Here is a 13,836-nt window from a genome sequence, read left to right as displayed (position 1 = left end):
TGCTAAAGAAGCGATTAAAATTTTAGAATTCACATTTGAGTCTAAAAGACGAGGAAAACGTATTTCTATTGGTCGCTATCTTCACCTTTTAAAGGGTACGAGTTTTGGCCAAATTCAGCTCATATACCTCTTACTAACGAAACTTGAATACCATAACACGCAAAGTTCGCTTCAACCTCGAGTCGTTGCTCAAGTCTCAAGTTCGCTCGCCTAACTTTTGAGTGAAAATTTGGGCAGCATACCCTTTGTATTGCGCTATTTTCCAGTCATTTATGGCTTCATTTTTTTCCTCAACTCAGCCCAAATTCAATACATAAGTAAGCTTAACACAATAGCTCTTCAACTAGGCTCAATATCATCCAATTACAAGTCAATTCTAACAATGAAACCACCAAGACCAAAGTTGGAAACTAGTATTAAAGAAAAATGTCTAAGTAGCAGGTTTGTCATCTTTCGGCATTTTGGTCACAACTGAAGCTACGCTTATCGGATTGGGAAAAATTTTATGGCATTTCGAAGCTAAGACAGAGATCTACACTTCCTATGAAGACATCGACACAAGATACAGTCCTTTTTTCAATATAGTCCTTTTCAAAACTGCCTGTGAAATAGGGCATTTGGGCAGTCAGGGGTAGTTCAGTCATTTCACAAGATACAGTGCTCCGATTGAGTTGAAATTTTGCAGGTAGATAGTTAACTCAATTTCCTACAACTTTCATGTTTTTAGGAAGAACTGATTTGGCCTTTATCATGGACGAATATTCAGGTCAGTTTGGTTCCAGAAACAGGGCAGAATCACTACTAAGTGCTGGAATTCCACTTTTACTCTAACAAAGTTACACTCAAGTGCAAAATCACTTCACAAGTTCCATTTTCAACCTCAATAACATCATTTACTAGTTAAACAACACTAATCAAAACTAAAAAGATGCAAATCCTAGCTAAACATTCTATTACACCATAAAAAACTAAATAATTAACCATAGCAAACCAAGAATATAAGCTTCTATCCCAAATTTAACAAGATTAAGCAAGAGAAAAGGAAAATCAATCATTATACCTTCCAAAAGTTGCTTGCAAGTGAAAACCAAACCCCTCTCTTCCAAAAATTTCACCACACAAAGCTTTCCAAACACCAAAAGGCAAGTTTAATCGGTTTGGTTTGGTTGATTTTACTCAAACAAAGATAGATTCAAGGTTGGAGTTGCTAACTTCCCTCTCTCTTTTTTTCTCCTCTCACTCTCGGCCAACAAGAAGGAAATGAAGTAGAAATTAAGCTAATTTGGTGATAAGAAGAAAGGAAATTTGTTTAGTCAAAGTTGGTTGGATTTCTGTCAAGTGTCGCTACAAGATTAAATCTCAAAATTTTCTTTTCTCTCTCTTCTTTTGGTCAATAATTTTGGCCACTTAAGGGTTAATTAAGGGTTTTCTGAAATAATAGCAAGGAGATTAAGGTAATAAAGTAGTGTCCAAGTGGTGTATTCAATCAGTAACAAACGGTGCACGTCGGTTCAAACCGATTTTCCTTAACTCGATCGTACTAGTGTTTTAACTTATGATTCACTATCTTATTATTATCACTTCTAATCATACACTTTCTCTTATCTAAAACTCACTCTTAACTTTCGAATTTAATACACACACCTCACCAACTAATCACACTGCCGAAATACGCAAAAACCCTAATTTACGCTAACTATAAAACTAAAGATGAAACTCTTGATTCTATGATTTATTGCACCTATTGAGGAAGTAAATGAGTAATAAAGATATTTAAAGTAATTTATTCAAAATAAAAGGGAATTTTAAGATAATATGAGGGTTTTTGCAAGTCCTCACAAAATCCACTTGCCAAATCTAAAGCTAAACCAAATAAAAGTAGGGAAGAAAGGACCTTAGTGATGATCAACTGCAGTGGTGGTGGCTAGGAACTTCAATCAACCCTATCTTTGCTCCTTAGCTCTTCTTTTTTCTTCTTCTGTTTCTTTCTTTCTTTCTTTTTTGATTTTTTTTTCTTTTTGTGCATTATATGTGTAGGTGTGAATGTATTTCTGTGTGATTGTGTGTGTGCGTGTGCATGCAAAGAGGAAGAGAGTCGAGTGAGAAGAAAGAGTGTTAGTGTGTGAAGTGTGAGTATGCACTAGTGTGAGTTTGAGAGAGAGGCAAGAGCGATAGATGGGGTAGAGTTGCATGTACTAGTGTTAATGGAGAAAGGGTGAGTGTAATGGAGTGGAGTGTTAGTTTGTGAGTGTGTGGGAGTCTTGGGGAAAAAGAAAATTGTAGGTGGATAGGTCTTAGAAGCTCCCAATTATTTCTTCTTCTTCCGTTTTCTATAACTTGGGCTGGATTTCTCTTTTCTTGATTTTCTTCTTTTGCCTATTCTCGTTTTTCTTGATTTTCTTTTTTTTTTCTTCTTTTCAAAAAACCTATAAAATAAGAAAAATTCATATTAGAATGCATGGAAATAAATGACCAATAAATAGACAAAATTTTCAAGAAAATATTGAAAATATTGCAAAATTTTGGTGTTTACACTAATCTGGTTGTTCCAAAAAAAATTGAGAAAATGTCTTCATTAGTTATAGGTATACTTTAGTTTTCAATAAATTACTTTGGATAATGTAGAAAATAAACAATTTGACGGTTGATCAGCAGTGTCCAGTCGCATAAACTAAGCAAAATGCACAAGCATTGCACATGTTTATCTTTGACCAATTGCGCCTAAATGTCATTGCACGTATTATTTTTTACCAGTTGCAACTTGCACCTAAATGCCACGACGAATTTTTTTTTTTTTTTTTATTTTAGTGTAAGTGGAAGGACTCAGACCTGAAACTTTTTATTTATGCTCCTTATCCTTAAACTATCCAACCCATCCCTTCCCCTTAAATGTCATGAAGAATTTGAAATAGCGTACATCAAATAACTTGATATATTTGTTTCAGGGTAAATGGGCCAATAATTACTAAATATTTTCCAAATTTCATCTCTGTCTCTTTTATTATTTTTTCTTGTAATTAACCAAGCTAAATTCATAAAATCAATCTTGGTATTCTGCGTAGTTGCTTGGATAAAACGTGAGCAGCACAATGTATTGAAACATCTGACTAGCAAGGCCTACTAATTTATTGAAATATCTTACATTTTTCATTAAATTACCAGTATGCTGAGAAATTCTACCAGGTACCTGTTTAGGAAAATGTACTTTTTTATTACTGGAACCTACCATTATGTTGAGTAATTTTACTAGGTATGTGTTTAGAAAAATTTACTTTTACAATGGAACTAACTATCAACTTCTTTCTAAATAAAACTTTAAAGTTTCTAGCAAAACTAACGAACATTTTGAACTTATTTCATGAATATTCAGGTGTAAGATTCTTTAGTTGATTACTAACAATAAAATTTCAAAAAATACAAAACATAACTAAAAAAGAAAAAAACGTAATTGTTAAGAATGAAGACTCGTATATTTCTTCATTTACAGTCACTATGTTCTGAAGCTTATCCGTGAACTCATCTCCATCTGTATGTGCATGTCAAAGTGGGCAGTTAGCTGAAAAGGATTGTTGAAGAAAGAAGATTAAGTTTTATATCCTGCTAGCGAATTATACCCTACTGAATCATCTTCTGATATACTTCAACTTGATGATATGAAACAAGAAATTTTCTTCCTTTTCTTTTCCTTTCTCTCCATAAATTCATTCTAGAAATATTAGGAATCCCAACACTGGAAAAATGGTATTTACAGGATGCGAAAATTTACATGAAGTGAAAGGATGAAGTTTAAGGCAGACTGAGTAGAATTACAGGTTACAGTAGCATGCAGGCTGAGAATTTGGCTGGAGTTTCAAGTATATATCTGAGATGTAAATGTCTGCAGTTTCTTTTTTCTGGTTTCTGAGCTTTATTCATCGTTACCATCTCCTACTAGCTTCTCATCAGGCTATGACTGTGACAGAACATGAGCTTTTGCCTTGTTAACTTGAGAAGATAAACATTTTGGTGTTTTTTTTGCTTACCAAAATGGTTTGCTAATCTCGTTCCCCTACTTTATGGTTACATAATATGTTCTTCAAAGGGTAGGTATCAGCTTTTCTTCAATTTCATATTCTGTTTTTAACGGAGACACCAGTAATGTTTGTTATTTTACTTGGCAAAAATTTTCTGGCGAAGACCACAACAACAAAATCGGTAGTCAAAAGTTTTATAAGCTGTTGGCTTGAAGGTTTTCGTTTATAGATTTAGGCGCATAGAGAAGGCCTGGGCTTGGATGTTTGGTACCACCGAAACGGCTATATAAGCAAACAGAGGCAAAATTGATTGGTGCTCTCGTTGAGAGTCGAACTCAAGACCTCCCGCTTACTAAACGGGTGCTCTAACCAACTGAGCTACGAGAGCTGTTCGATGGGTGGATCAAATGTTTTCAAACATTTAGTGCACAGTAATATTTAAAATCCTACCGTATGGTTGCTCTCCATGAAATGACGATCAATTGAGTGATAGATCGGGAAAAAAAAAAAAAAAAAAACTTTTACAATGAATAATTTTACATCTGATAGTTGAAATCTTTTAACTTGCAAGACTTTACTTTTGATTTATAGTTGAAAATGGTCAATAGTATGAGTCAAACTTCAACAAATTAAAAACTCATTTAAACTATACTTTTCATTTTAGAATGTTTCAAAATAATTGTTATGTTAGAAAAGTCAATGCACCTTTTAATTTTTCTTTTCAATATAACCTTCTTTCTAATCATATGTATGTTATATTCAAATTTATATTTTAAATTTACGGAGATAAAATTAAAAAAAAAAAGTACAAACATCACAATCAAATCGTATTTTTAAAAAGTTAATTCCCCAAACATGATTAAATAAATGAGACAGAGGGAATATATTCTAGAGTTTTTATTAAAAAAATATATTCTAACTATTTGATTTAATATATGTGTGGCATAAAAAGTTATCATAAAATATGTTAAAAAGAAAAAGAATAAAGGGAATCCGGACATGGCCTAAATTTTACTTTGAAAAAATTGGAGACCAACCATATGCTTGCCAGTATATAAGTAGTACTACCCAAGTTACTAGCTGGATTTCTCCCCAAAAATCCACAATCGCAGCAGTCCATCAGCCAAAGTTTTAAGCCACCAAAAGGCTTTCAGAATTTGCAGATTTTGCATCTATCCACAACCCAATAGAATCCAGCTCTCGAACCATATAAAGTTCGAAACTTTAAGGTCAGAGACCTCTTTTTGATTCCCAGCTTTTCAGTTCCAGCTCTTAATTTAACTAGATTTCTGTGTTTTTGGCGAGATTTTGTTACCTGGGTTTTGTTCAATTTTGTTGGTAAGCGCTTGTTTGGAGTCGTTTTGATGTTTGCAGATTTAGAGTTTTGGATTTGTTGCACTGGGTTTTCTGGGTCTGTGTTATTTCCTGCAAATTTGATGAGAAAATGACTCTGTTGCGTAGCAATGATTCAGTTCATAGGTGAAAGTGTGGAAGTGTGAACTTGTGTGTTTAAGTCTATGTAGAGGACCCAAAGGCTTAAGAGCTTATAGTAGTAATTAGAACCGGGTTATATCTTGTCCAAAAAATTTAGGTGTAAGATTCCTTAGTTGATTACTGACAATAAAATTTCAAAAAAGTAGAAAACATAATTAAAAGGAAAAAAAATGATAATTCTTAAGAATGAAGACTCATATATTTGTTTTTCATTTACAGCCACTATGTTCTGAAGCTTATCCGTGAACTCATTCTCCATCTGTATGTGCATGTCAAAGTGGGCAGTTACCTGAAAAGGATTGTTGAAGATAGGAGATTGAGTTTTGTATCTGGCTAGCGAATTATACCCTACTGAATCATCTTCTGATATACTTCAGCTTGATGATATGAAATAAGAAATTTTCCTCTTTTTCTTTTCCTTTCTCTCCATAAATTCATTCCAGAAATTTTACGAATCCCAACACTGGAAAAATGGTAATTACAGGATGTGAAAATTTACATGAAGTGAAAGGATGAAGTTTAAGGCAGACTGAGTAGAATTACCGGTTACAATAGCAGGCTGAGAATTTGGCTGGAGTTTCAAGTATATATCTGAGATGTAATGTCTATTTCTTTTTTCTGGTTTCTGAGCTTTATTCATCGTTAACTTTCCCTACTAGCTTCTCATCAGGCTATTACTAGAGCAAATTACCTGGGGGGTCATTGAACTTTTTGAATGGTCAAGATTTGGTCACTCAATTATTAATAGTATGTTTTTACCCACTGAATTATCAAGCGCTGTAAATTTTGGGTCATTCTATCTAATTCCGCCATTAACTCTATTAGATTCAGAGGTCCACACGATTCAGGAGGCATACTAATTATAGTTAGATTTGGCAATGTTAACGGTGAAATATAAAAGGAATGGGTCAAAATTTACACTTTTGATAGTTCAGTGGATAAAAACACACTATTAATAGTTGAGTGGCCAAAACTCAACTGTTTGAAAAGTTTAGGGGGTACTCGAGTAATTTCCTCCTATTACTATGACAGAACATGAGCTTTACCTTTGTTAACTTGAGAAGATAAACATCTGGTGTTTTTTTTTTTCGGGCTTACCAAAATGGTTTGCCTATCTTGTTCCCCTACTTTATGTGGTTAATGTCCTTCAAAGGGTAGGATATCAGGTTTTCTTCAATTTCATACTCTGTTTTTAACAGAGCCACTAGTAATGTTGTTCTTGGCTTGGCAAAAATTTTCTGGCGAAGACCACAATAACAAAAGGGATAATATCAGAAACCTCCCTTGAGGTTTTAAAAATATCACTTGGTACTTTTGACGTTTTAAAAATATCACTTACCTCCTCTAGTAATTGTAAAAAGATTATATTAACCCTCACTTGACACATAATTCATAACATATCAAATAAATGGAGCTCAAAAATTGAAAGAAAAAGAAACGAAAGTAACTTTCTTCTTTTTCCCTTTTCTCCATCATTCTCTCTTACTCATAATTTTTGGATGACTATGTGATATTTTATTTGTAAATTATAATAAATTAAATTTTGTTTATCTTTTACTTTTTGTGATTATGATAAAGTGAGGTATCATTTATTTGCATATTTTGAGTTGATTTTTATAATGATTGGTACAATTTAATGGCTTGAGCAAAGGTTGAGAAGTTGTTGGAAAAAAATATAAATTCATAATAAATCGATTTTGAGCATATAGAATTCAATTGATGCAAGTGTATTTCTTTTCAAATATCTTTTTTATTTTTCAAATTTATATTTTTATGGGGTATATCATTGTGATGTGGTAGTACTGTAAGAGATTGTTTTTGAGGTGATGATTTTCTTAAAGTGAACAAAGTGGTTTAGAAATATTTTTATTTAGCAAGTAAAAGGGTAGTTTAGAGTTTTTAAAAATTTTGTTACACAAATAACAAAAGTAAGGGAGGTAAGTGATATTTTTGAAATTTTAGGTGTGCCAAATGATATTAAGATCCCATAACAAAATCGGTAGTCAAAAGTTTTATAAGCTGTTGGCTTGAAGTTTTTTGTTTTATAGATTTAGGTGTAGAGAGAAGGCCAAGACTTGGGTGCGTGGAAAGGAAAAATCTGTGGGACCACCGAAAAGGCTATATGGCAAACAGAAGCAAAATTGATTGGTGCTCTCGTTGAGAGTCGAACTCAAGACCTCCCGCTTACTAAACGGGTGCTCTAACCAACTGAGCTACGAGAGCTGTTTGTTTGATGAATCAGTTTTTCCTTGGAATTTCACTGCACAGTACAATTTAAAATCAGACCGTATAGTATGCTCTCCATGAAATGACGATCAATTAAGTGATAGATAGATTAAAAAAAAAACTTTTTACAGTGAATAATTACATCTGATAGTTGAAATCTTTTAACTTGAGAACTTCACTTTTGATTTTATAGTTAAAAATGGTCAATAGTATGAGTCAAACTTCAACAAATTAAAAACTCATTTAAACTATTATATTTTAGAGTTTATATATATATATATATATATATATATATATATATATTCTAACTATTCGATTTGATATATGTGTGACATAAAAAAAATCATAAAATATGTTAAAAAAGAAAAAGAAGAAAGGGAATCCGGAGAACATGGCCTAAATTCTTTTCTTTGAAAAAATTGGAGACCAACCATATGCTTGCCAGTATATAAGTAGTACTACCCAAGTTACTAGCTGCATTTCTCCCCAAAAATCCGCAATCATAGTCCATCAACCAAAGTTTTAAGCCACCAAAAGGCTTTCAGAATTTGCAGATTTTGCATCTACCCACAACCTAGAAGAATCCAGCCCTTGAACCATATAAAGTTCGAAACTTTAAGGTCAGAGACCTCTTTTTGATTCCACGTTTTTCAGTTCCAGCTCTTAATTTAATTAGATTTCTGTGTTTTTGGCGAGATTTTGTTACCTGGGTTTTGTTCAATTTTGTTGGTAAGGGCTTGTTTGGAGTCATTTTGATGTTTTCAGATTTAGAGTTTTGGATTTGTTGTACTGGGTTTTCTGGCTCTTGGTTATTTCCTGTAAATGTGATGAGAAAATGACTGTTGCATAGCAATGATTCAGTTCATAGGCGAAAGTGTGGTTCTATATAGAGGACCCAAAGGCTAAAAAGCTTATAGTAGTAATTAGAACTGGGTTATATCTTGTCCATTAGGCCTCTTTGGCGGACCTGATCTCTTATCTTGAATTGGTTTGCTTCCTTCTTGCAAGGTGTAATGCTCTGCTTGGTGTGATGGGGTTAGTCTTGGTCTTGGGTAGTGTTGATGTGGTTTATTCTACTGTAGTTATTTGATCCTCAAAATTGGTTGAAAGAATTTCTGAATAAGTAGTAGTCAGCCATTACAGAAGCATACATTTAGTGGGCTGAGATCACAATTCACGGGTTTGTATTTCACGTCTATCTATTGGAACAGAGGATACTCCATAACATGGTATTGGAACATTTTGGGCCTTTCTCCTCTAGTAGAGTATTGAAGTAGCTGAATTTTGATTGAAGGTTCAGCAAATTTAGGAGAATTGAGCAGCTGGAGTTATTACTTGATAGATTGTTGAGTCTGTGGTTTGAATTCTTTTTGAAAACGAATATTGACTGATTGAATTGCTCTGGATGGAAATTCAGTTCCTGCCCCAAAGCAGAAATCTTAGTGCCTGAAGACATTGATGTGGGAAATTCATGCAGATGGCTTCATTTGTTTATCTGCAAAAGTGAACGATGTAAAGGCTTGCTTTTAATATTCATAAAGCATGGCATTTTTCAGCACCTTCGTGAGTAGTGATATTATTTGCCTTGTTGTGTTAAGTCATGTTGTAGAGGATCTGTCTGCTGTCAAGCACGTGAATGATATTGAAAGGCTGAGATTGTGAGTGTTCAAATTGATTGACCGACAGTTTGTGCCAAGCCATATATGTCTTTGTTTTCTTTTATTTTTTTTCACTCGTTTTTACTTCAAATATTTTTATGAGTCATAAGGATGCCTCAGATTCTTTCTTTCAGCTGTCAATCATGTGTGCTGTTTGACCTCTTTCTCTGTCTCTCACTCTGAGTTGTTAATGTGATAAAAAATGAAATACCCAATCGCTTGAATTCAAAATGAAGGTGTACAGAAATTGAGAAATGCTGCTTTACTTGAACTGAAAGTTGGCCGTTAATGGCAGAATTGCAGGTCTCAAAATTGAAGATGGATATAATATCCCAACTGCAAGAACAGGTGAACACAATCGCAGGCCTTGCCTTCAATACCTTTGGGACACTTCAAAGGGATGCTCCTCCAGTTAGGTTGTCTCCTAATTATCCAGAACCTCCAGCTAATCCTCCTAGTGCTGCGGAGGATGCAGCTAGCCTTGCTGAGCAACCGAAGCTCATGAGTGCTGCACTTGTCAAGGCTGCCAAGCAGTTTGATTTGTTGGTGGCTGCCCTTCCGTTAGCTGAGGGAGGCGAAGAAGCTCAACTGAAAAGAATTGCAGAACTTCAGGCTGAAAATGATGCCGTAGGCCTAGAACTGCAAAAACAACTGGAAGCTGCGGAGAATGAATTAAAGCAAGTGCAGGAGTTGTTCAGGCAAGCAACAGACAACTGCTTGAACTTAAAGAAACCAGATTGAAGGCTACGCAAATTTTCATTATAATCGTGATGAACATTTTTGTAGCAATCTGTTCAGCAGCTTTGCACCCTGCTCATTAGAACATCCATTCCTCTTTTGTAGCTTATATTGTCCTTTTTTAGAAGGTTCAGGATTTTGTCTGTCATGATGTATTAGAGGATAATTAGTATGGAGGATGGGGTATTTGCAGATCAACTTGTAATGTGATTGTGTCATAAGCAAATCATTTTAGGTGTTGGATCTTATCCATCGTCTTGTAACAGACTTTTTTCTGTCATGTAACATGCTCAAAAGTCATAATCAGAAGAAGAAAATGTTTAGTACATTAAAAGTTGATCATGCACAAGCAGGAAAGGCAGCAATAGAATGAAAGAGATAACCAGCAGGATCAATGAGGGTATAACTTTCATTCCTCGAGTAAGGGCCTGAAAAAGGACTAGACGGTAGAATCGAAGTCCAGAACAACATACCTATCTGAAGAAAACAAGTGAAGCTTCAAAGATCACAAGTATATTACTAATGGTCCATGTAAATATAAGCGACTAAATCATACCAGCACAAAAGTGCTTTGTACTCAACCCAAAAAATAAATATAGGGAAAGAAAGCAGAGAGAAATATGCAAATGAAGGATTAGAGACTGAAATTTTGAATGACTTGATAAGGGAAGAAGAGGAAGAAAAAAAAGAAGAAGTGAAATTAAAATTAACAGCTGACCTGAAGAAGATGAATCGCAATAGAAGCAGGTGGTATGCAAGTTGGTTAGCAGTCAAGATTGATTTCAGCAATGACGAAAAACAAATAGATGATTAATTATAACAAAAAGGATGAAAATAGAACGACAAACCAAAGGACAATACAAAGGATGGAAATAGATGAGGAGGAAATGATGATGACTTGAACAAACTTCAGAAAGAAATTACAAGAAGGAAACTGATTGATGAAAAGAATGAAATGAAGGCCGTTGATCGATTAACAAAAAGAATGGAGTTAAGAGAAAATCGATCAAATATGATGACTAATAAGCTCATAAACCTTCGTTTTGCTCGAAATGTGAGGGATCAATTTGACATACAGCCAAATAATGAGGATCGAACTGCTCTTTTTCCTTGATTAATTTCCAAAAATTTCCAAAAAGGTGTGGCACCTCACTAAGTGCATTTGATAAAACTGAAATCTGAAATCTGAAATCTGAATCCATTAAGTTATTAAATTGTTAAGTATTAAATCTAATATATTTGAGTGCTTATCACATTCCGTGATAAGTAAAGAGTTTATCACTTAATTTTAGGAACAAATTTTACTTAGAAAATTCATTGCCACTTAATTAATTCAAATGTTCACTTTTTTATTATCAAACGATTTGAATATGTTAAGATCTGATTCCATTAAATTTAAGTGCTGAATTGAGTTATCAATAAATCTCATTTCATCTCCTATGCTATTTTTTGGGTGCAATTTTATTAACATGCCCCCATTCATGTTGTGTGTTACTCACTTGCAAGGTGCAATATTATAAATACACACCCATAGACATAGTGTGGTACTATAGTGACTAAAGTCTATTTTAATGCAGCAAATGGATTTAGTAGCTAGTGACTCATAAGGATAACGCACCAGGCCTGGTACAAATGGTCAGTCAAGGTGAGGCGTTCAAGTAACACAGTTTAGTGGCATTGAAGTTGATTTACTCCTATAAGACGGTTTCCTGTGGTTTTGGTTATGGATGTAAAAAGAATTATGCCTGAGTTTCTTGAAGAAAAGTTAATTCAGAATTTGTTTATACAACTAGAACACAAAGCATCAACAAATGTAGCAATCGAGCTCATTTTCATATACATAAAACGTGAGCTTTATGTATTTACGCAAATCTGACTCGAAAATTTACTTCATAAAAAAAATTTGTTTGAGTTTGAGATGGCAGGTGATTAAACCAAAATCATGCACAAATTTCAAGTTTATTAAGAACTCAAATCAAGTTTTAATATTTGATATTGAGTTTGTTGAGATTAGATTACGGACCTAATTCTAGGTTATTCTTTTCAGACAGAGTACTCCAAATTCTAAGCATGTAATTCCAAATATTTCCCAAGATCTATGTTTATACTACTTCCACAGTATCAGTGAAAGAGAGACGAACTAAGTCAAAATTAATGCTACACAAGCGAAAAGCACATCTCTAATTAACTGCATTTGTAAAGTATTTTTGTCCGAGTAAATGCAAAACATTTCCATCAAAAGACTACATCCACTCAGCCCAAAATAAAGTCAAATTAGGCAAATTTTATTCATATATTTGTTGCAAGTCATTGTAATGGAAAAGACAAATTAGGTTTCTCATAGATAATAGTGGTAGAAACCTATGCATCGGAACTCCATTTCCAATCCACCTCCTGTCTTGTTAGAAGACTAACAAAAAGAAAACAAATAATCACACCTATATGATCATCATGTCCCCCTCCATAATACAAATATAACTCTGGCAGTTGCTAAATTATCATATCTCCTAAACTGCCAAGTTTGGCTTTGTAAAGCCAACGAGCTCCCTCCCAGAATTTTTGCTGTCCAAGACAACTGCTACATAGGTGTTCGAAGTACCATTTTCATCTGCCTTAATAAGGAGGCCATACTCAGTTTTTGCTCCAATTTGTTGGCTTGCAGCTTTTAAAACATTCGCAAACTGGATATTTTCTTTCTTTTGCTTGTTATTTTCCTCCACTGCAAACTTTGCTATCGTGACAACCAAAGGGTCATTAGGGTCTAGTGCACGGAAAGCATCGGCAGGGCTAAAGTCCTCGTCGGCCATCGTCAATGAGACGTCGACAAGTGTAGAGGAAATCAAGAAAGAGAGGAAGATGATGAGAAGAAGAGGGTGGAATTCTTTGGCCATTTTTTTGAGGGTTTAATTTAATTTTTCTTGCGAGTGAAAACGTACGCAGGCACGAGGAGGTTTTGAACCTTTGGCTTTGGTTATGGCCTAGATTGGGAGGGTATGGTTAGGAATTTATAGCACATTGAAGAAGATGATATTGAGCGTTTTTGGGTTAAGTTCTGTTTGTTTTGGAATGATTTTGTGTAAGATACAATTGAAGATATGTAAATCTTAAATTGAATGTCGATTTCTTGGTTAATAATACATTCATTACGACTTATCCCTTTTCATGCAACATTTTTCTTCTTATGCGTTTCATAATTTATTAAAACTTGAAAAGTTATGAAAGTGGCATTAGTAATATTTAACGTGAGATTAATATGCAAAGATTGGGAAGAAAAAGAAGTTGAAACTGCCAATAAAAGTCTTGACAATTTTTTGCTTAGAAAACAAAAATAGTTTGGAAAAACGAGTTTAAGTCTTTTCTTTCTTTACTTTTGTTCTTTTAATACTTTTCCTCTTTTGAACAACCTAGATTTGCGGTTGTATGCTGCAATTGTTTTGTTCTTGTTTACATTTCTGGTTCATGATTAGTCAACATCTAATCAATCATCTTATTAGCTAATATCTCTTCTAGAAAGAATCCAGGTCAAAGATTTACAAAAAAAATTCCTTCAAAAAATGATTTACAAAATTGAACGATTTAGATATTTACAGGACTACGTAAGTGAAAGAACTGCTCAATTAGATTAGGAAATATTTCTTAAATTAACAAGAATTAACGTGATCTTGCACCTCAAATAAAGAACCTTTCACAGTTTGCAACTTAAAAAC

At 33.9% G+C, this 13,836-nt stretch overlaps 1 protein-coding gene and 2 non-coding genes across 6 annotated transcripts; 1 reads left to right on the top strand and 2 right to left on the bottom strand.

Moving 5' to 3' along the window:
- Positions 1-4,327: 4,327 nt before the first annotated feature.
- On the bottom strand, positions 4,328-4,401 carry TRNAT-AGU. The gene has a single exon. It is a non-coding gene; the product is annotated as a tRNA-Thr (tRNA).
- Positions 4,402-5,034: 633 nt separating this feature from the next.
- Positions 5,035-10,409, top strand: LOC113774938 (mediator of RNA polymerase II transcription subunit 21-like). Of its 4 annotated transcripts, none has more exons than XM_027319600.1 (2): positions 5,035-5,242; positions 9,695-10,409. In XM_027319600.1, exon 2 carries the CDS (start codon positions 9,710-9,712, stop codon positions 10,130-10,132), a length of 423 nt encoding a protein of 140 aa, XP_027175401.1. In that variant the 5' UTR covers positions 5,035-5,242; positions 9,695-9,709; the 3' UTR covers positions 10,133-10,409. The 4 variants fall into 4 exon arrangements, with proteins under 4 accessions (XP_027175401.1, XP_027175399.1, XP_027175402.1 ...); XM_027319598.1 differs by having other exon boundaries at positions 5,037-5,242; positions 9,687-10,409; XM_027319601.1 differs by lacking the exon at positions 5,035-5,242 and adding an exon at positions 8,194-8,353.
- Positions 7,657-7,730, bottom strand: TRNAT-AGU. The gene has a single exon. It is a non-coding gene; the product is annotated as a tRNA-Thr (tRNA).
- Positions 10,410-13,836: the final 3,427 nt, after the last annotated feature.

Source organism: Coffea eugenioides, chromosome 6 (genome assembly GCF_003713205.1).
Source record: "Coffea eugenioides isolate CCC68of chromosome 6, Ceug_1.0, whole genome shotgun sequence".
NCBI classification, from domain to species: domain Eukaryota; kingdom Viridiplantae; phylum Streptophyta; class Magnoliopsida; order Gentianales; family Rubiaceae; genus Coffea; species Coffea eugenioides.
The sequence above is the reverse complement of the archived record's forward strand: the minus strand, read 5'-3'. Positions and strand labels throughout refer to the sequence as shown.

What these genes read in the sequence shown, in the direction of transcription:
- LOC113774938 (XM_027319600.1), top strand. Translation starts at nt 9,710, where the DNA reads ATGGATATAATATCCCAACTGCAAGAACAGGTGAACACAATCGCAGGC.